This window comes from Paramormyrops kingsleyae, chromosome 23 (assembly GCF_048594095.1).
Source record: "Paramormyrops kingsleyae isolate MSU_618 chromosome 23, PKINGS_0.4, whole genome shotgun sequence".
NCBI lineage: Eukaryota > Metazoa > Chordata > Actinopteri > Osteoglossiformes > Mormyridae > Paramormyrops > Paramormyrops kingsleyae.
Genome location: NC_132819.1, coordinates 8,436,566 through 8,449,967, shown reverse-complemented (window position 1 = coordinate 8,449,967; position 13,402 = coordinate 8,436,566). Strand labels below are relative to the sequence as shown.

At 55.2% G+C, this 13,402-nt stretch overlaps 1 protein-coding gene across 21 annotated transcripts in view; it reads left to right on the top strand.

The window, feature by feature from the left end:
• macf1a (microtubule actin crosslinking factor 1a) overlaps positions 1 to 13,402 on the top strand; it is a 143,740-nt gene that overhangs the window by 46,977 nt on the left and 83,361 nt on the right. For 7 of the 21 annotated variants that reach the window (XM_072705723.1, XM_072705727.1, XM_072705716.1 and 4 more), the window contains 6 exons: positions 2,943 to 3,032; positions 3,787 to 3,879; positions 4,520 to 4,597; positions 4,734 to 4,826; positions 12,499 to 12,665; positions 13,134 to 13,246. In XM_072705723.1, coding sequence (XP_072561824.1) covers positions 2,943 to 3,032; positions 3,787 to 3,879; positions 4,520 to 4,597; positions 4,734 to 4,826; positions 12,499 to 12,665; positions 13,134 to 13,246 — 634 coding nt within the window. Of the gene's footprint in view, positions 1 to 2,942; positions 3,033 to 3,786; positions 3,880 to 4,519; positions 4,598 to 4,733; positions 4,827 to 7,269; positions 10,525 to 12,498; positions 12,666 to 13,133; positions 13,247 to 13,402 lie in introns of those variants that run through there. The other 14 variants (XM_072705711.1, XM_072705715.1, XM_072705713.1 and 11 more) reach the window with 3 other exon arrangements.

The window sequence follows — 13,402 nt, the reverse complement described above, 5'->3', positions numbered from 1 at the left end:
TTTCATGTGCTCTGTATCTGTGGCTCAGTGTGTCTAGTACTGTCTGCTTCCTTTTCATGTGCTCTGTATCTGTGGCTCAGTGTGTCTAGTACTGTCTGCTTCCTTTCATGAGCCCTGTATCTGTGGCTCAGTGTGCTTGTAGTACTGTCTGCTTCCTTTCATGTGCCCTGTATCTGTGGCTCAGTATGCTTGTAGTACTGTCTGCTTCTTTTCATGTGCCCTGTATCTGTGGTTCAGTGTGCTTGTAGTACTGTCTGCTTCCTTTCATGTGCCCTGTATCTATGGCTCAGTGTGTCTGCAGTACTGTCTGCTTCCTTTCATGTGCCCTGTATCTATGGCTCAGTGTGTCTGCAGTACTGTCTGCTTCCTTTCATGTGCCCTGTATCTGTGGCTCAGTGTGTCTGTAGTACTGTCTGCTTCCTTTCATGTGCCCTGTATCTGTGGCTCAGTGTGCTTGTAGTACTGTCTGCTTCCTTTCATGTGCCCTGTATCTATGGCTCAGTGTGTCTGTAGTACTGTCTACTTCCTTTCATGTGCTCTGTATCTGTGGCTCAGTGTGCTTGTAGTACTGTCTGCTTCCTTTCATGTGCCCTGTATCTGTGGCTCAGTGTGTCTGTAGTACTGTCTACTTCCTTTCATGTGCCCTGTATCTGTGGCTCAGTGTGCTTGTAGTACTGTCTGCTTCCTTTCATGTGCTCTGTGTCTGTGGCTCATCCTGTCTGTAGAGACACCTGCTTGCCGACACGGGTGTTAGATTCAGCGGCAGTGTCTGAGGTCCTTTGGGTGGCGTGTACCTGAGTTGCAGCCATCGGTGTGAAGACCATCTCTGTGTAACATCGGCAGGTGTGAGCTGAGTCTCTGTTGGGCTCCAGCTCTCAGTCTCCAGCACGGCGATAAACAAAAGCCATTTAATGCACACAGCACCTTTCAGTCAGCCTCATCTGAAAGTGGTGATGAATTGCATTATTGGACACCTGAAATAACACCTTAGCCCAGATTTGCTCCAGGAAACATTCAGTCTTGCTCATAAAAGGCGGATAAACTTTCAGCAGCATGTCTAAGTCACCCAGGAGCGGAGGTGGTTCCCCAAGTGCCACGCCCTGCACGGCAAGGTTGTCAGCATCGTGCAGAGCGCGAGGTCACCTTCTGCTCGCACAAACCTGCAGAAGTTCCGTCCTGACCCACTCGCCATCGATTTCTATCTTCTCTGATGAGAGATCTGCGCAGCCTGTGCAGCAAATATGCACATCTGCATGTGGTCCGCCCGGTGGTAAAAAAAAAGGGGAAATTTCATAAATGTATGTGAAATCTTTGAAGACAATCCGTGTGCCGTCTGCCATGCGGCTGATCCACACCACAATGTGGCCCCCAGCCAGAAAAGGGCTTTGATTGGCTGGCAGTGTTAAGCTGAGGATGTTAAGGCCCAATGTGCCCTTCAGGAATCTATGCTGTCTTCCACAGAGGACCTAGTTAGCAAGGTCAGTGTGTGTCTTAGAACCTCTATCTATGTGCACGCTCTCTGCAGCTGATCCCAGATCAGATGGATTATTTCGGATGGGGTCAGCTGATCGCGTGCACACACTGCCTTCTTGTCTATGTCTGCGATCCCCGGAACTGAACCGGCCACTCTGGAAGCTGGCTTCTCTGGGCCCCATCTCCCGGGCAACGAGCATGTGTCCATGAAGCCGATCGGCTTACAGCCAGCCGAGCGGCAGGGAGAGCAGAGCGAGCGCTGAATAATGGATTGGCGGGGTGACGGTGTGTGTTCCTTATAGCCACTTTGGTTGGCGGGTCTTTTTCGGGAGAAGAGACAAGCGTGTCACCTTTTGATGTGACTAGAACAGCCTGCAGGACATGGAGATGAAACAGAGACACCAGCACACCTGACCAGGAAGGAAGAGTGTGTTCCTGTCGGTGCTGGTGGGAAATGAGCTTGAGGCCCACAATGCGAGGGAATCTGGGTCGGACATGAAGGCCTACTTCCTGCAAAGTGGCCCTGACCCATTCCGACCTGGGAGAGGATCCAGCTCTGGGTTTAATGGGTGTTTTGAGCTTGTGTACTTCAGCCACTGCGAGTTTAACATGAGCTGCTGCCATGTTTACCTTTAATGCTAGCTTTTTACCACACTTATACCAGCTGTGGTCGCGGGGCAGAGACAGGAGGGCTACAGGACAGCGGAAATAGATATCCTGAGCTGTGGGGAGCAGTGGGTTTACCTGAATCAGGATGCCAGATGTACCAGGTCTAGTTGAGCTCATCACCCAGATGGTCTGCTTTGTGACCAGGGCGACGGCTCCCAGATCTGGTATCACCCCCCACCCTTGTCACCATCAGTAAAGGTAGCCTGCCAGGGGGAAACCATGGTACAATGGATCCCCATTGTTTTTGGACCCCTAGATGTTATGTTACTTTGGTCTTGTCACCCTCTGGTGGCGGCTGTGGGTACTGCAGAAACCCTGAAAGTGAAGATGTTGCTAGAGGGAATTTAGGGACAAGACAGCGCGTTTGTGTTTGTCTTACTGCTTTATGGGCTGTACAGTAGAGATGGCAGCTGTGCTCTAATGAAGACTCCTCGCACTTATGATTACATATTTATCTGCACTGACGCTCGCTTTTCTGGCCGCTCCTGGTCTGGATCAATGGCCAAGTTAAACCATGCAGACGGATTCCCCACACCTGCTAAAAGCAAGTGCAGGCTGACAGTGTGCTTACAGAGAAGGATTTCTGAGGATTGACAGGGCAGTAGGGGAGGGGTCCCGTCTCCGTGTGTGCACTAGTGCCCGTGGTGCCCCCTGCTGGTGGCTGAACCCCTCATCAGATGGTCTGCTTGATGCGTTACCTTCATTTTCTCATTCCGCCATGTCCCATCTGCCCGCTGCTGTTAGATGGAGTCTCTATTTACAGCGAGATTTTGCTGACCCTCTCCCCTCCCCCTCCCCAGGTCCGCAAACACATCTCAGACCTGTACGAGGACCTCCGCGATGGACATAACCTCATATCCCTGCTGGAGGTGCTGTCGGGGGTCATCCTGGTGAGGAAACGGCCTGACATACCCAGACCCTGAGAGCTGCCAGCAGTCCGTGGGCTTCTGTTCCTCTTCCTGCTGGGGAAATGTGCTTTTGTAGGGAGAGACAAACTCTCGGCTGGTCTCAGTGCTGCCATCTCTGGGGTGTGCTGGAAATGCAGCGGCTGTGTCAGTTTTTCTCCACACGGCTCACAGAACCGAATGTCTTTCACCGAACCCTGCAGGTTTCCTGAAGCTGGTGTGTGAAATTAAGTGCTTTGCTGTGCAAACACAGATTTCGTGGTAAACATGGCGTGGAACACCTGAATTGGCGATCTGACGGCATAATGCTCCACCCGGTTTTGGCCATCGTTTACAACACCTAAACAAAAGTTTGTTTTGTTTTGAATTTTACATTTGTCTATAGTGTACCAGATGCTAAATATATGGGATAGTGTTCATAGGAATACATTTTTATGAGTTCCATAAATACTTTCCTTGTGCTGACGGTCCCCGCCTGGACGACACCCCCTGCAGGCTCAGGGCTGTCCCCGTTGAGGGGAGATGTAGCGACTTTATGTAGTTACCATGTTTTATTTTCATTTGCTTTCATTTTCGTTTTGCTGCCTTCTTTCATCCATTTTTTTTTATCCTTTCTTCACTCTCTCTCTCCTTCGTTCCATTCGCCATGATGGCCCGTTGTCCCACTCCTTGCCCTCCTTCTCCATCCCTTTCTCTTCTGCCCCCCTTTCATATCTCTGTCTCTCTCTGATGCCCATAGCACAGGGGCGCGTCCTCCCTGCGGAGGGTGTGTGTGTCACGGCCCCCCCCGCTTATCTGCTTGGGGGGTGAGGAGGAGCCAGGCGCTCAGGGAGTACGTACACCTGCCCCAAGCCCCCCCCCCCCCCCCACAGTCCCACAGACCCAGAGTCCCCCCCCTGGCTGCATGTGAGTGGAGTGGCTTAACCAGGCAGGCAGGCAGACGGACAGACAGACGCATGCACTCGCTCGCTCGCGCACACACACACACACACACACACAAATGTCCATGCACGTGCAGCACACTCAGAAGATTCCTGTCAGAAAGCTCATGGACACACTCACACGGAGGACCAGAGCTATGGAGATTGACTCATGCGTGCAGGTAGGGCCTGGGCAGTGAGACCTCACTCTTTATTCCTGGGCTTGGTCACCCTGCTGGCTGAGGGTGTGTGCATCACGCTGGGGCCCGCAGGACCGCCCTCTGCATGGAGATTTCCTCCAGTTTCTCCCTGGCCCCTGTGACCCCCCCCCCCCATGTGGCTTCCTGAAACGATGACTAACCCGCACCAGGTGCTCGAGTGTGCATGCGTGCACGTCCGTGATCTTCTGGTTCCTGAGAAGCCGTCAGATCCTCAGCTGGTGCTTCATGCTGACCTGCGTCCTCTCTCCCCACCCCACCCTACCCTCCCCCCGCCGCCCCCTGTGCTGATGGCTCCCTCCACACTCACGTCCCTCCCTCCTGTCTCCCCCAGCCCCGGGAGAAAGGCCGCATGCGGTTCCACCGGCTGCAGAACGTGCAGATTGCCCTGGACTTCCTCAAGCAGAGACAGGTACGTGCCATCATGGGGAGGGTGTATCTTTGCATGTCTTACGTACAGTGTAAGCATCGTGCCCCACATTCCCTGCCGTCAGACCTGCACACATCCAGTTATCATGAGCTAAAGGCCACACCCCCGTCCTCAACAGGTCAAGCTGGTGAACATCCGAAACGATGACATCACCGATGGGAACCCCAAGCTGACGCTGGGCCTGATCTGGACCATCATCCTCCACTTCCAGGTCTGTCCCCCAGTGCCTGACCCTACAGTGTGACTTGCTCGGCTGTCTTCCTGTGAGAGCTGTGTGTTTGCTTGGGATAGTCAGCTGGCCGTATATATGCTAGTATGTGTGCACGCTGGTAACGCTTGGCGTTTTGGACGCTAGGAAGGCCGCTGCTCTGGAGCTGCTGCTGGGAGGCGGGCTGCCAATGAGGGGCAGCGGGCTGTCGCTGTGAGCTCTTCCCTGTCCTCCAGCTCCTGGTTTTAATTCTCTGAGCTCATCAAAGTTCTCTGCCTGATCTACTCGTCTGGCGCTATCACCAGTCAGGGTGCAGGGTGCTGATGAAGATTGGCTATGCTCTGCTCATGCATACGGTTATCCTCTAGTTCTGCTGGATGCCCCCTGGCGGCAGGGGGCCTTCACTGTCAGTGTGTGTATCCATGCTGTTGTGCCGTAAGAGAATGTGCTTCACCTCAGATCCTGATCACATATCATACTATGGAAAAATCCACCCCAGATGATGACCTAAGCAGAACCCATAATCAAAAATAATCATGCTTTGGTTTTGGTCTCTTGGAAATATTATTGCTTTCAGGTGTCATTTATACCTTGTCGTGTGACCTTGGTTTGGAATTACGCCACACTGAGATCATGTCGGCCTTTAAATCCCAACGGAAGGATGTAATTTCTGCACTTGCGGCCCATTGGGGATCTCCGGATCCTGCCAGGGAGTTTTGGGGAATTTCCAGCTTCGATCAGCTTGGGCTGCATGTTCCACTGGTCCCTGCTGTACAGGAAGTGGAAGTTGGCCTGTCAAAGCAGGAACGTCCCTCCTTCATCCGATAGTGACGCAGGCCCCCCGGCTGTGCGTGTGCAGCATGACCTTGAGCTTGAGTGAAATAGACCAGGTAACCACAATGGCATAGAAATCTGGGATGCGTAGCTGGTAGCATGTGAAATAAACAGACAAATCATACTTGACCCGGAAGAATTTTATCTAGGTATGTGTTGCACATTTATATACCGGCTCTTCCACTAGATGGCCACTAGAGGCCGCTGTGCTCCAGTAGATCAATGTCATCTCAAGGCACAATAGGCTGGTTTCCAGGGTGACGTGGCTGCCTTCCTCTGCAGCTGTTCTTGGCAGCATGACTCTGCATATCAGGAGCAAAGGGGGATGGAGGGATGAGGGGGAAATGAGAAGCTGATAGAAAGGCTGCATATGTGGTATGTTGCTGTCCTGAAGGGCAGGCCGGGGTAAGGGGTTCGGGCTGGGCTTCTGGAACAAGAGGTGCTGTCCAGTGGCCAATCAGGAGCTGCTCCTGGCCCCTGTGAGAGGTTCTGAGGCTTCTGATTGGCTGGCTAATGTGTCTGAAGGTGAAGGGCCTCCTGCCCTAGGGGTAGTGCTTCCTTAAAGAGCTGGCTTGTTGCCATAGCAATGCCCAGCTGGCAGAGGTCAGCACCTGAGAATGGTCACTCTGGCGGGTGCCTTGTGGGCACTCATTTGTGTGCTTGTGTAAAATGCGGTGTACATTCGGGGTGGGGGGGCAAGGGGCATCGTGATCAATTGACCTACTGGTGATGCTGCTCTTGTAAACATGGTGTGTAGATTTGTGAGTGGGGTTGGGTTGTGTGAAGGGGATTCTCCTCATGATGCCTGCCCCCTGGTGGTCACTCCGATGCAGTGACCTGCTGGTTGGTGTTGCCTGATCCCTGAGTGAGCTGAAATGCGTACAGCCTGTCAGCTGATGGGGAACCGCCTGGTTCGCGTCTCTAGGGATCTGCTGTCGTCCAGTGAAGAGCTGTTACTCAGTAAGCCATCTTGCTCTGCAGCTCATAATGTGAAACACGCTTTGGCCCTCCAAGGCCGAGCGCGCTTGATACGTCGAGCATGCACATTCTGCCGTGCTTCCTCAGTGTTCATTGGTGCATCGCATTACTCCACTGCTGCATGTGCGCCAGCTTGTATGCAACATGCAGCAGTGCTCTGATTGGTCGCCTGGTGCCCTGGCCCCGCCCTAAATGCTGCCTGTCTGCTATAGTTCTTCCTTGCCTACTGGTCCCTGCTTCCAGCTAAATTTATCATCTCCCCTCACCCCAGTGCTTCTGCGTTCTTCCTTCCCAAACGTGTGTCCCTCTGCCTGTATCCCTCTCTGGGAGCCGCTTTTTCCCTCAGAGAGTAAGAACAGCATAGAAATAGCGAGGGAACTACAGGGAGAGGGAGGAGGCAGCAATGAAAAGGCAGATTTTTTTTTTCATTCCTATTAGTAGCAGGTTGCCAACCAATTGCACCTCAGAATGGCTTTTAGGTCGAGTGTGTGTGTGTGTGTGTGTGTGTGTGTTCTCTGAGCTGAAGAGCAGAAAGCGGCAGGGAGGGAGGTGGAAGTGGGATAGGGGGAGGAGAATTATAGGAGTGGGGGGGGGGGGATGGCGAGCAGCAGAGAGCCTGTAAGCTGCAGCAGACGGCACACACGGCGCTTTTTCCTCCACCGGCACTGGTGAGGGAGGGAGGGAATGAGACAGAGAGCTGCAGAGAGAGAAGGGAGGAGAGGGAAGCCGCCACCACTCGAGGCCCCGGCTTCTGCAGGATCTCCAGGCCCCGGTGTCCACAGAGAGCGAGACGCAGGCGCACTCACCAGCGCGGCACATCAAAGGATTACCCAGCCCTGCATCGGCTCGCGCACACAGACAGACACACACACACACACAGAGGAAACGGATCAGAGGATCGACAAATCCCGCAGCCTCTGACACGCGCATCTACGGCGGATCAAGAAATCGGCCAGCCCTGCAGCCTGCCCCTCTCCCGCTCTCTCTCTCTCTTGCACACACAGTAAAGCTCTCTCTCTTGGGAGCACCGTATCAATTGGATCTGTCCACCAGTGCCTGCCGACGGACGGAGTCTGCGCCTCGCTCTCTCTCTTTCTCTCTCTCCGTATCTCCTGACTGGCATCATCCGCCCTCTCTGCTCCCCATTCAGCGTCCTCCGGGTCACAGGACACCTCGCCAGCCCCTGCCCAATGCAGCCTGGCTAGCAGTGGGATGCCAATCCCTGGGACGCCAGCCTTCCAGGGCTTAGCATAGCCTAGCGCGTGCTAGCTTAGCCTAGCCTAGCAGCCGCAGTAATTGGATTCAGGGACGTGGGGAGCGTGTCGGCGGGAGTGGCTGCTTTCGGCACGCCTGCGCTCACCAGTGGCGGCCCGACACACGGACCAGAAGGGGCTGGCCGGCTGCACCTGCGATTGGAGGGGTCGCTGTAACCGCGTGGCAACACCAAGAGTACACCAGCAGAGGGCGACGAGTGCGTCACTTATTTTTAGGTGCGTGCTGACTGGCGCCCGGTGAGAGCCCGGTCCTCGGTGTCAGGGTAGGTCTTGCGGAACAAAGAGCCGGCTGTTTGCGGTGATGTCAGCGCCGTGGCCCAGCGCCACGTGACGCCGGGGGTGGGGGGGCGGCCACGGAGACCAGCGGGAGGGACCGACCCCCATAGGACGTGGCGGCCTGGAGAAATGCGAGTCAAAACGGGACTAAAACGGCAGCTCTGGTGATGATGTGGACAGTGGCAGTACTTTGGGGAACCCTCGGGAGACGCGGTGAGTGGGGGGGGCACGTGCCGTAGCGACACCCTCGCCCACCGCCAGTCTGGGCCCCCTTCCTGTCATCTTGGCAGAAACGCAGCTACCCCAGTGCTGCTGCTACTATCACTGACGGCAACGATGACGATGGCGACGGCGACAATAACAACAACACGGGAAGCAGCGCGCTGTTGATAACACGTGGCTGCAGGCCAGCCTGAGAAGCTCCTCCCCCAGGGGCATTTGTCACGCATGCAGGGAGGTGCGGGCTCAGCTCAAGGGTATGCCCGTATGCCCCAGGCCCTCCTGTGCCGCGACACGTCTGCCCGCGCCTGTGCTCCTTCTGCACTGCAGTCTTACAAGTCGCATGCTCAGGGGCTTGCCGCCTGGACTCCTGCGATGAGACCCTCCCCCCTCCCTGCATACGCACCCGGGGGGGCGACGTGAACACCCCCTGCCTGCAGCGCCCAAAGGCAGAAGAGCGCAGGAGCCCATAGGATTTCTGGGAAAGCAGAATTTGGAATTTGATTTTGAAGATGTTGGTGTAGCTGCTGTGTGCCCTTGATGGCGTGTTTTTGTCAGTGAGTTTGTCAAATCAGTGCCCGTTGGGGGGAGGCTGAAGGAGCGACTGCAGAAGAGGAGCTGTGCAACTGGGAGACACAAACCTGTGCTGTACCAGCTCCTTACCTCCACTGTCCCACACCTGTGCCTTTGGGCGCTGAACTTCTCCCCTTCTGTTCATGCTCGGAGACTGAACCTCTCCCCTTCTGTTCATGCTCGGAGACTGAACCTCTCCCCTCCAGTTTGTGCTTGGGGACTGAACCTCTCCCCTCCAGTTTGTGCTTGGGGACTGAACCTCTCCCCTCCAGGTTGTGCTTGGGGACTGAACCTTTCCCCTCCTGTGCCTGCTCGGAAACTGAACCTCTCCCCTCCAGTTTGTGCTTGGGGACTGAACCTCTCCCCTCCTGTGCGTGCTCTGAGACTGAACCTCTTCCCTCCAGTTTGTGCTTGGGAACTGAACCTCTTCCCTCCAGTTTGTGCTTGGGGACTGAACCTCTCCCCTCCAGGTTGTGCTTGGGGACTGAACCTCTCCCCTCCTGTGTGTGCTCGGGGCCCGAATCTCACCCCCCCTGCGTGTGGTCTGGGACGGAAGCCCTCCCATTTTCTATCCTTTTGTGGACATGGGCGGCTCTCTGGGTTGTGTGAAACAACAGCGGGAGGCTGGAGAAAAGAGAGTGCGTCCCCTGTCCCCTAAAAAGCGCATCCGCTTCAGATGCAGGCGCAAGTCCAAGCAAACAGGGCGGCACGCTGCGACCCGGGCACAGGGGGGTGGGGGCCAGCCCAGCGCCAATAGGGTGGAGGAGGAGAAGGAGAAGGAGGAGCCCAGAGGTGCTGCCAAGGAGGATCCAGTGGTGGCTGTCGCCGACTATGCTGGGGCCACAGTGGCTGGGTCTGACGGTCCTGTCCGGCCAGATGCAGCTCCGCCTTCCTATGGTCCCTCTGGAGCCAGGCCCACGGGGGGTGCCGAGGAAGCGGCCCTCCCCCCAGAACCCGGGTCGCAACCCATGAGTCCTGGGCACCTGGTCTCAGACCTAGTATCTGTGGGGGTCGCCGGTGAGGGGACAGCCATTGGAAACATCACCCCTGGGGGGGGGCGAGTGTGCCGGGTACGGGAGCGCGTGCAGGGGGTTCTGCAGAGGCCCCGGATCTTGAGGTCAGACCAGGAGCAGGATGAGGACGATGAGGAGGCCGAATGGGGCGGTGCCATGGTGGACTGCTCCCCCGACGCGGAGAAGCGAGGTGTGGTGCACATCCGGGAGGCGGGGGGCAAGCTGTGTGTGGTGCGCACCGTGTACCCCCCAGGCTACGGGGCCCTGCCGTGGGACAGAGGGGGGGTGCAGGTGTGGACGGAGCCGCCAGCCCCTTCTAGGGACACAGGGGACGTGCTCAGGGTGAAAGTCAGCGAGGAGGTTAAGCAGGAGATCGCTGTGGTCCAGAGGGACCCCCAGTCATCAGGGTATGCCAGTGACCTCCCCCTCACCTCCCCGGACACTGGGGCAGTCAGCAGTAGCTCCTCGGAGATCCCGGACTCGCTGATGGAGAGCCGTGTGTCGCCCTCGGAGGAGCCCACCCTCACCTCGCAGGTCAGGGTACGGCCTGCTGCGGCATCCATGCGGGCGTCGCAGTACCTCACACAGCACCCTGAGGATCAACTGGATTTACATGCGTCTCCATGTGTGTGTGTGAATGACCAGCCAGTGCCATGAGTCAGCATGATGCTGCTGTGTATATCTGTCTGTGTGGGTCTGTATGTATCGCATACGCTGCGGAGACCAGCTTTTCAGTCCCCTCAAATTCAATGTAAAATTTGTAACTGCTGTCAAAAGACTAAAAATTCCAAGTTTTGTATTTTGTTTGACTGCTTATGCTTAAGGTTAGGGCTGGGTAGGGGTTAAGATCATTGTTGGGACTATAGAAATTAATTGATAGTCCCGATAAAGATATGAATACAAGTGTGTGTGTGTGTGTGTGTGTGTGTGTGTGTGTGTGTGTGTGTGTGTGTGTGTGTGCGCGCATGCGCCTGTGCATTATCTCCCGGCCCCTCCCCCGTGTCATCCTGACTGTCCCTTGTGTCTAATCAGCCTGGCACAGAGCTCCCCCCCCCATTTCCTCTCCTCCATTCCTCCTACCCCATCCTCCGTGCCCTGTCTCCCCTACTGAGTCTGACAAAACGTCTCCTTGGTAGTTTGGGGGAGTGTGTATATGTGTGTGTGGGGGAGGGGGGGGCACGGTAATTCACTCCGGGTTACTCTTATGATCTACTTGCTAACAGCAGCAGGGCAGCTGTTAGGTTGCTGGGGGGGGCAGCCCTAGGGTTGCCGAGGCGACGCCGTGGCCATGCCTGACTCCCACCCCCATCAGAATAAAACTGCATTTAAAATGCGCATTAATCGGCCAGGCTCCCTACAGCCTCAGGGACGCGGCGGGGGGTTGGAAGTGTGCTGGCACTTCAAAGGGCCCTGCGTGCCCGGCCCCACCCTGCCTCCCGCCTCTGATCTCCGGCTCCCCCCCCCCCCCCGTCAGCCCTCGCTCTCCTGCCACCGCTGTGCCGCTGGGGATCTGTGTGCATGCGCCTGCCGCATGACGCCGTGCTGAAGTGCGCCCAGGGCGGCGCTGTAACCTGCGACGTCAGGCGGATGCTGCGTTCAGTCGCTGGTGTGCCCTCACTGGCATCAGCCTTACTCTGGGGGCAGAGCCTGTGCCAGGCTCGCCACGGCGCCCCGTCACCCTCAACCCCTCCCCCTTTACTCCTGCTGCTGCAGTGCCCTGCTCATCTCTTGGGCCTCCTCACTCCACTGCATGTATTTGTACCCGAGAGACATGGCGAGGAAGGCAGAGAAAGAGGGATGATGAAGGAATACTGATGACCAGATCCAGGCACTGCCAGATACAGCAGAGAACAGCCTCTCTATTGTCCAGAGACGGGGGGGGGGGCGTGAGGGGCTAGGGTACAGAGCCACTGGGGGCAAAAGGGCAGCCTGGGGAAGGCTTGCTGGTTCAAATCTCAAATAGGCCACTGCTCTTGTACCCTTAGAAAGGTCAAATTTCAAGCTGTTCTTATTTAGTGTCGAGCTGCATGTTTCCAATTAGTGTCCAGATGCGGATGCTATTGAAGTCGGGCGGGGCGGGTGTGATGATGCAAGCGGGGGGGGGCGGGGGGGTGCCTGTGAGGAGCAGGTCTCCTATAGGATGGATGGATCGATGAGGGATACAGAGGAGGAGAGCAGCCTTTGTAGTGCGCAGATATTCAGTGACAAAGCATGGCTTAAAATAGTGGCCGCAGTAAATTAAAATATAACGGTTTCTAATCTTGTAGGAGTCTGTTTTTTTCGTGTTATTTATTATTCATTTCAGTGACACTTTTGGGATCCAGGTACCAGGTTATTGCCTTGTGATGTGCTTAGTGTGTGTGTGAGAAAGTAAAATGTATCCTCAGTGACCGAAAAGATTCACATGACTGGGAGGGGGTGGGTGGTTACAGGCTGGGGGTAAAGGTGTGGGTGAGGTGGGGGCAGCACACGCTGATGGGCTCTCACTATCCCCCCCCCCCCCCCCAGATCTCGGAGATCTACGTAAGCGGCGAGTCGGGTGACCTGACGGCCAAGGAGAAGCTGCTGTTATGGAGTCAGCACGCCACAGAGGGCTACCCCGGCCTGCGCTGCTCCAACTTCTCCTCCAGCTGGAGCGACGGGCGCATGTTCAATGCACTGCTGCACCGCTACCGGTGAGCATAAACGGAGCCTCCTGTGGACTGGGCACCAAGGACCAGCATATGTGGAAGAGATTTTGTACTGCTGATTATGAAATGCCAAAGTAAATTTGTGTGTTTTACCTTGTTTTAAAATGGGTTACGTTCTAAGCTGTCTTTTGAAATAAGTGTTATGCTCATTAGAATAAAATATAAAACATAACATTTCTTACCTTGTCAAATGTAAAGTTGGATAGGGCAGGTTTACGGGGTTTACATTTGCATTCGCTGTAAACAGCTAAATGTGGGTCAGAACAAGAGAGGTCATGAAAATAATCAGCAGTCATTTTATAAATACAGCCAGATAGTAAAAGTCATTTGTTGGAGGTGTTTTCCCAGAAGCAGGTAAGAACACAATGCAGTGCACTTGTTTTTGCAGTATTGATGAGGAGCATTTCCTTTGCTCTGGCTAACTCTTTCTGGGTGACGTGTGTCAATGCACAGGCCAGACCTGATCAACATGGAAGTTGTAGCAAAGCAGAGTAACCGCGAAAACTTGGAACAAGCTTTTGAGATCGCAGAGTCATTAGGGGTCACACGACTTCTGGACCCTGAAGGTACAGGACCTCTTTTCGCTCCATTACTGTAAATCTTGTGAGCTGTTTGCCCTCTGTCTGTCTCTGTCTGTCTCTGTCTGTATCTGTCTCTGTCTCTATCTCTCAGTCTGTCTCTGTCTCTGTCTGTCAATCTCTCTCTTGTCTGTCTGCCTCTCT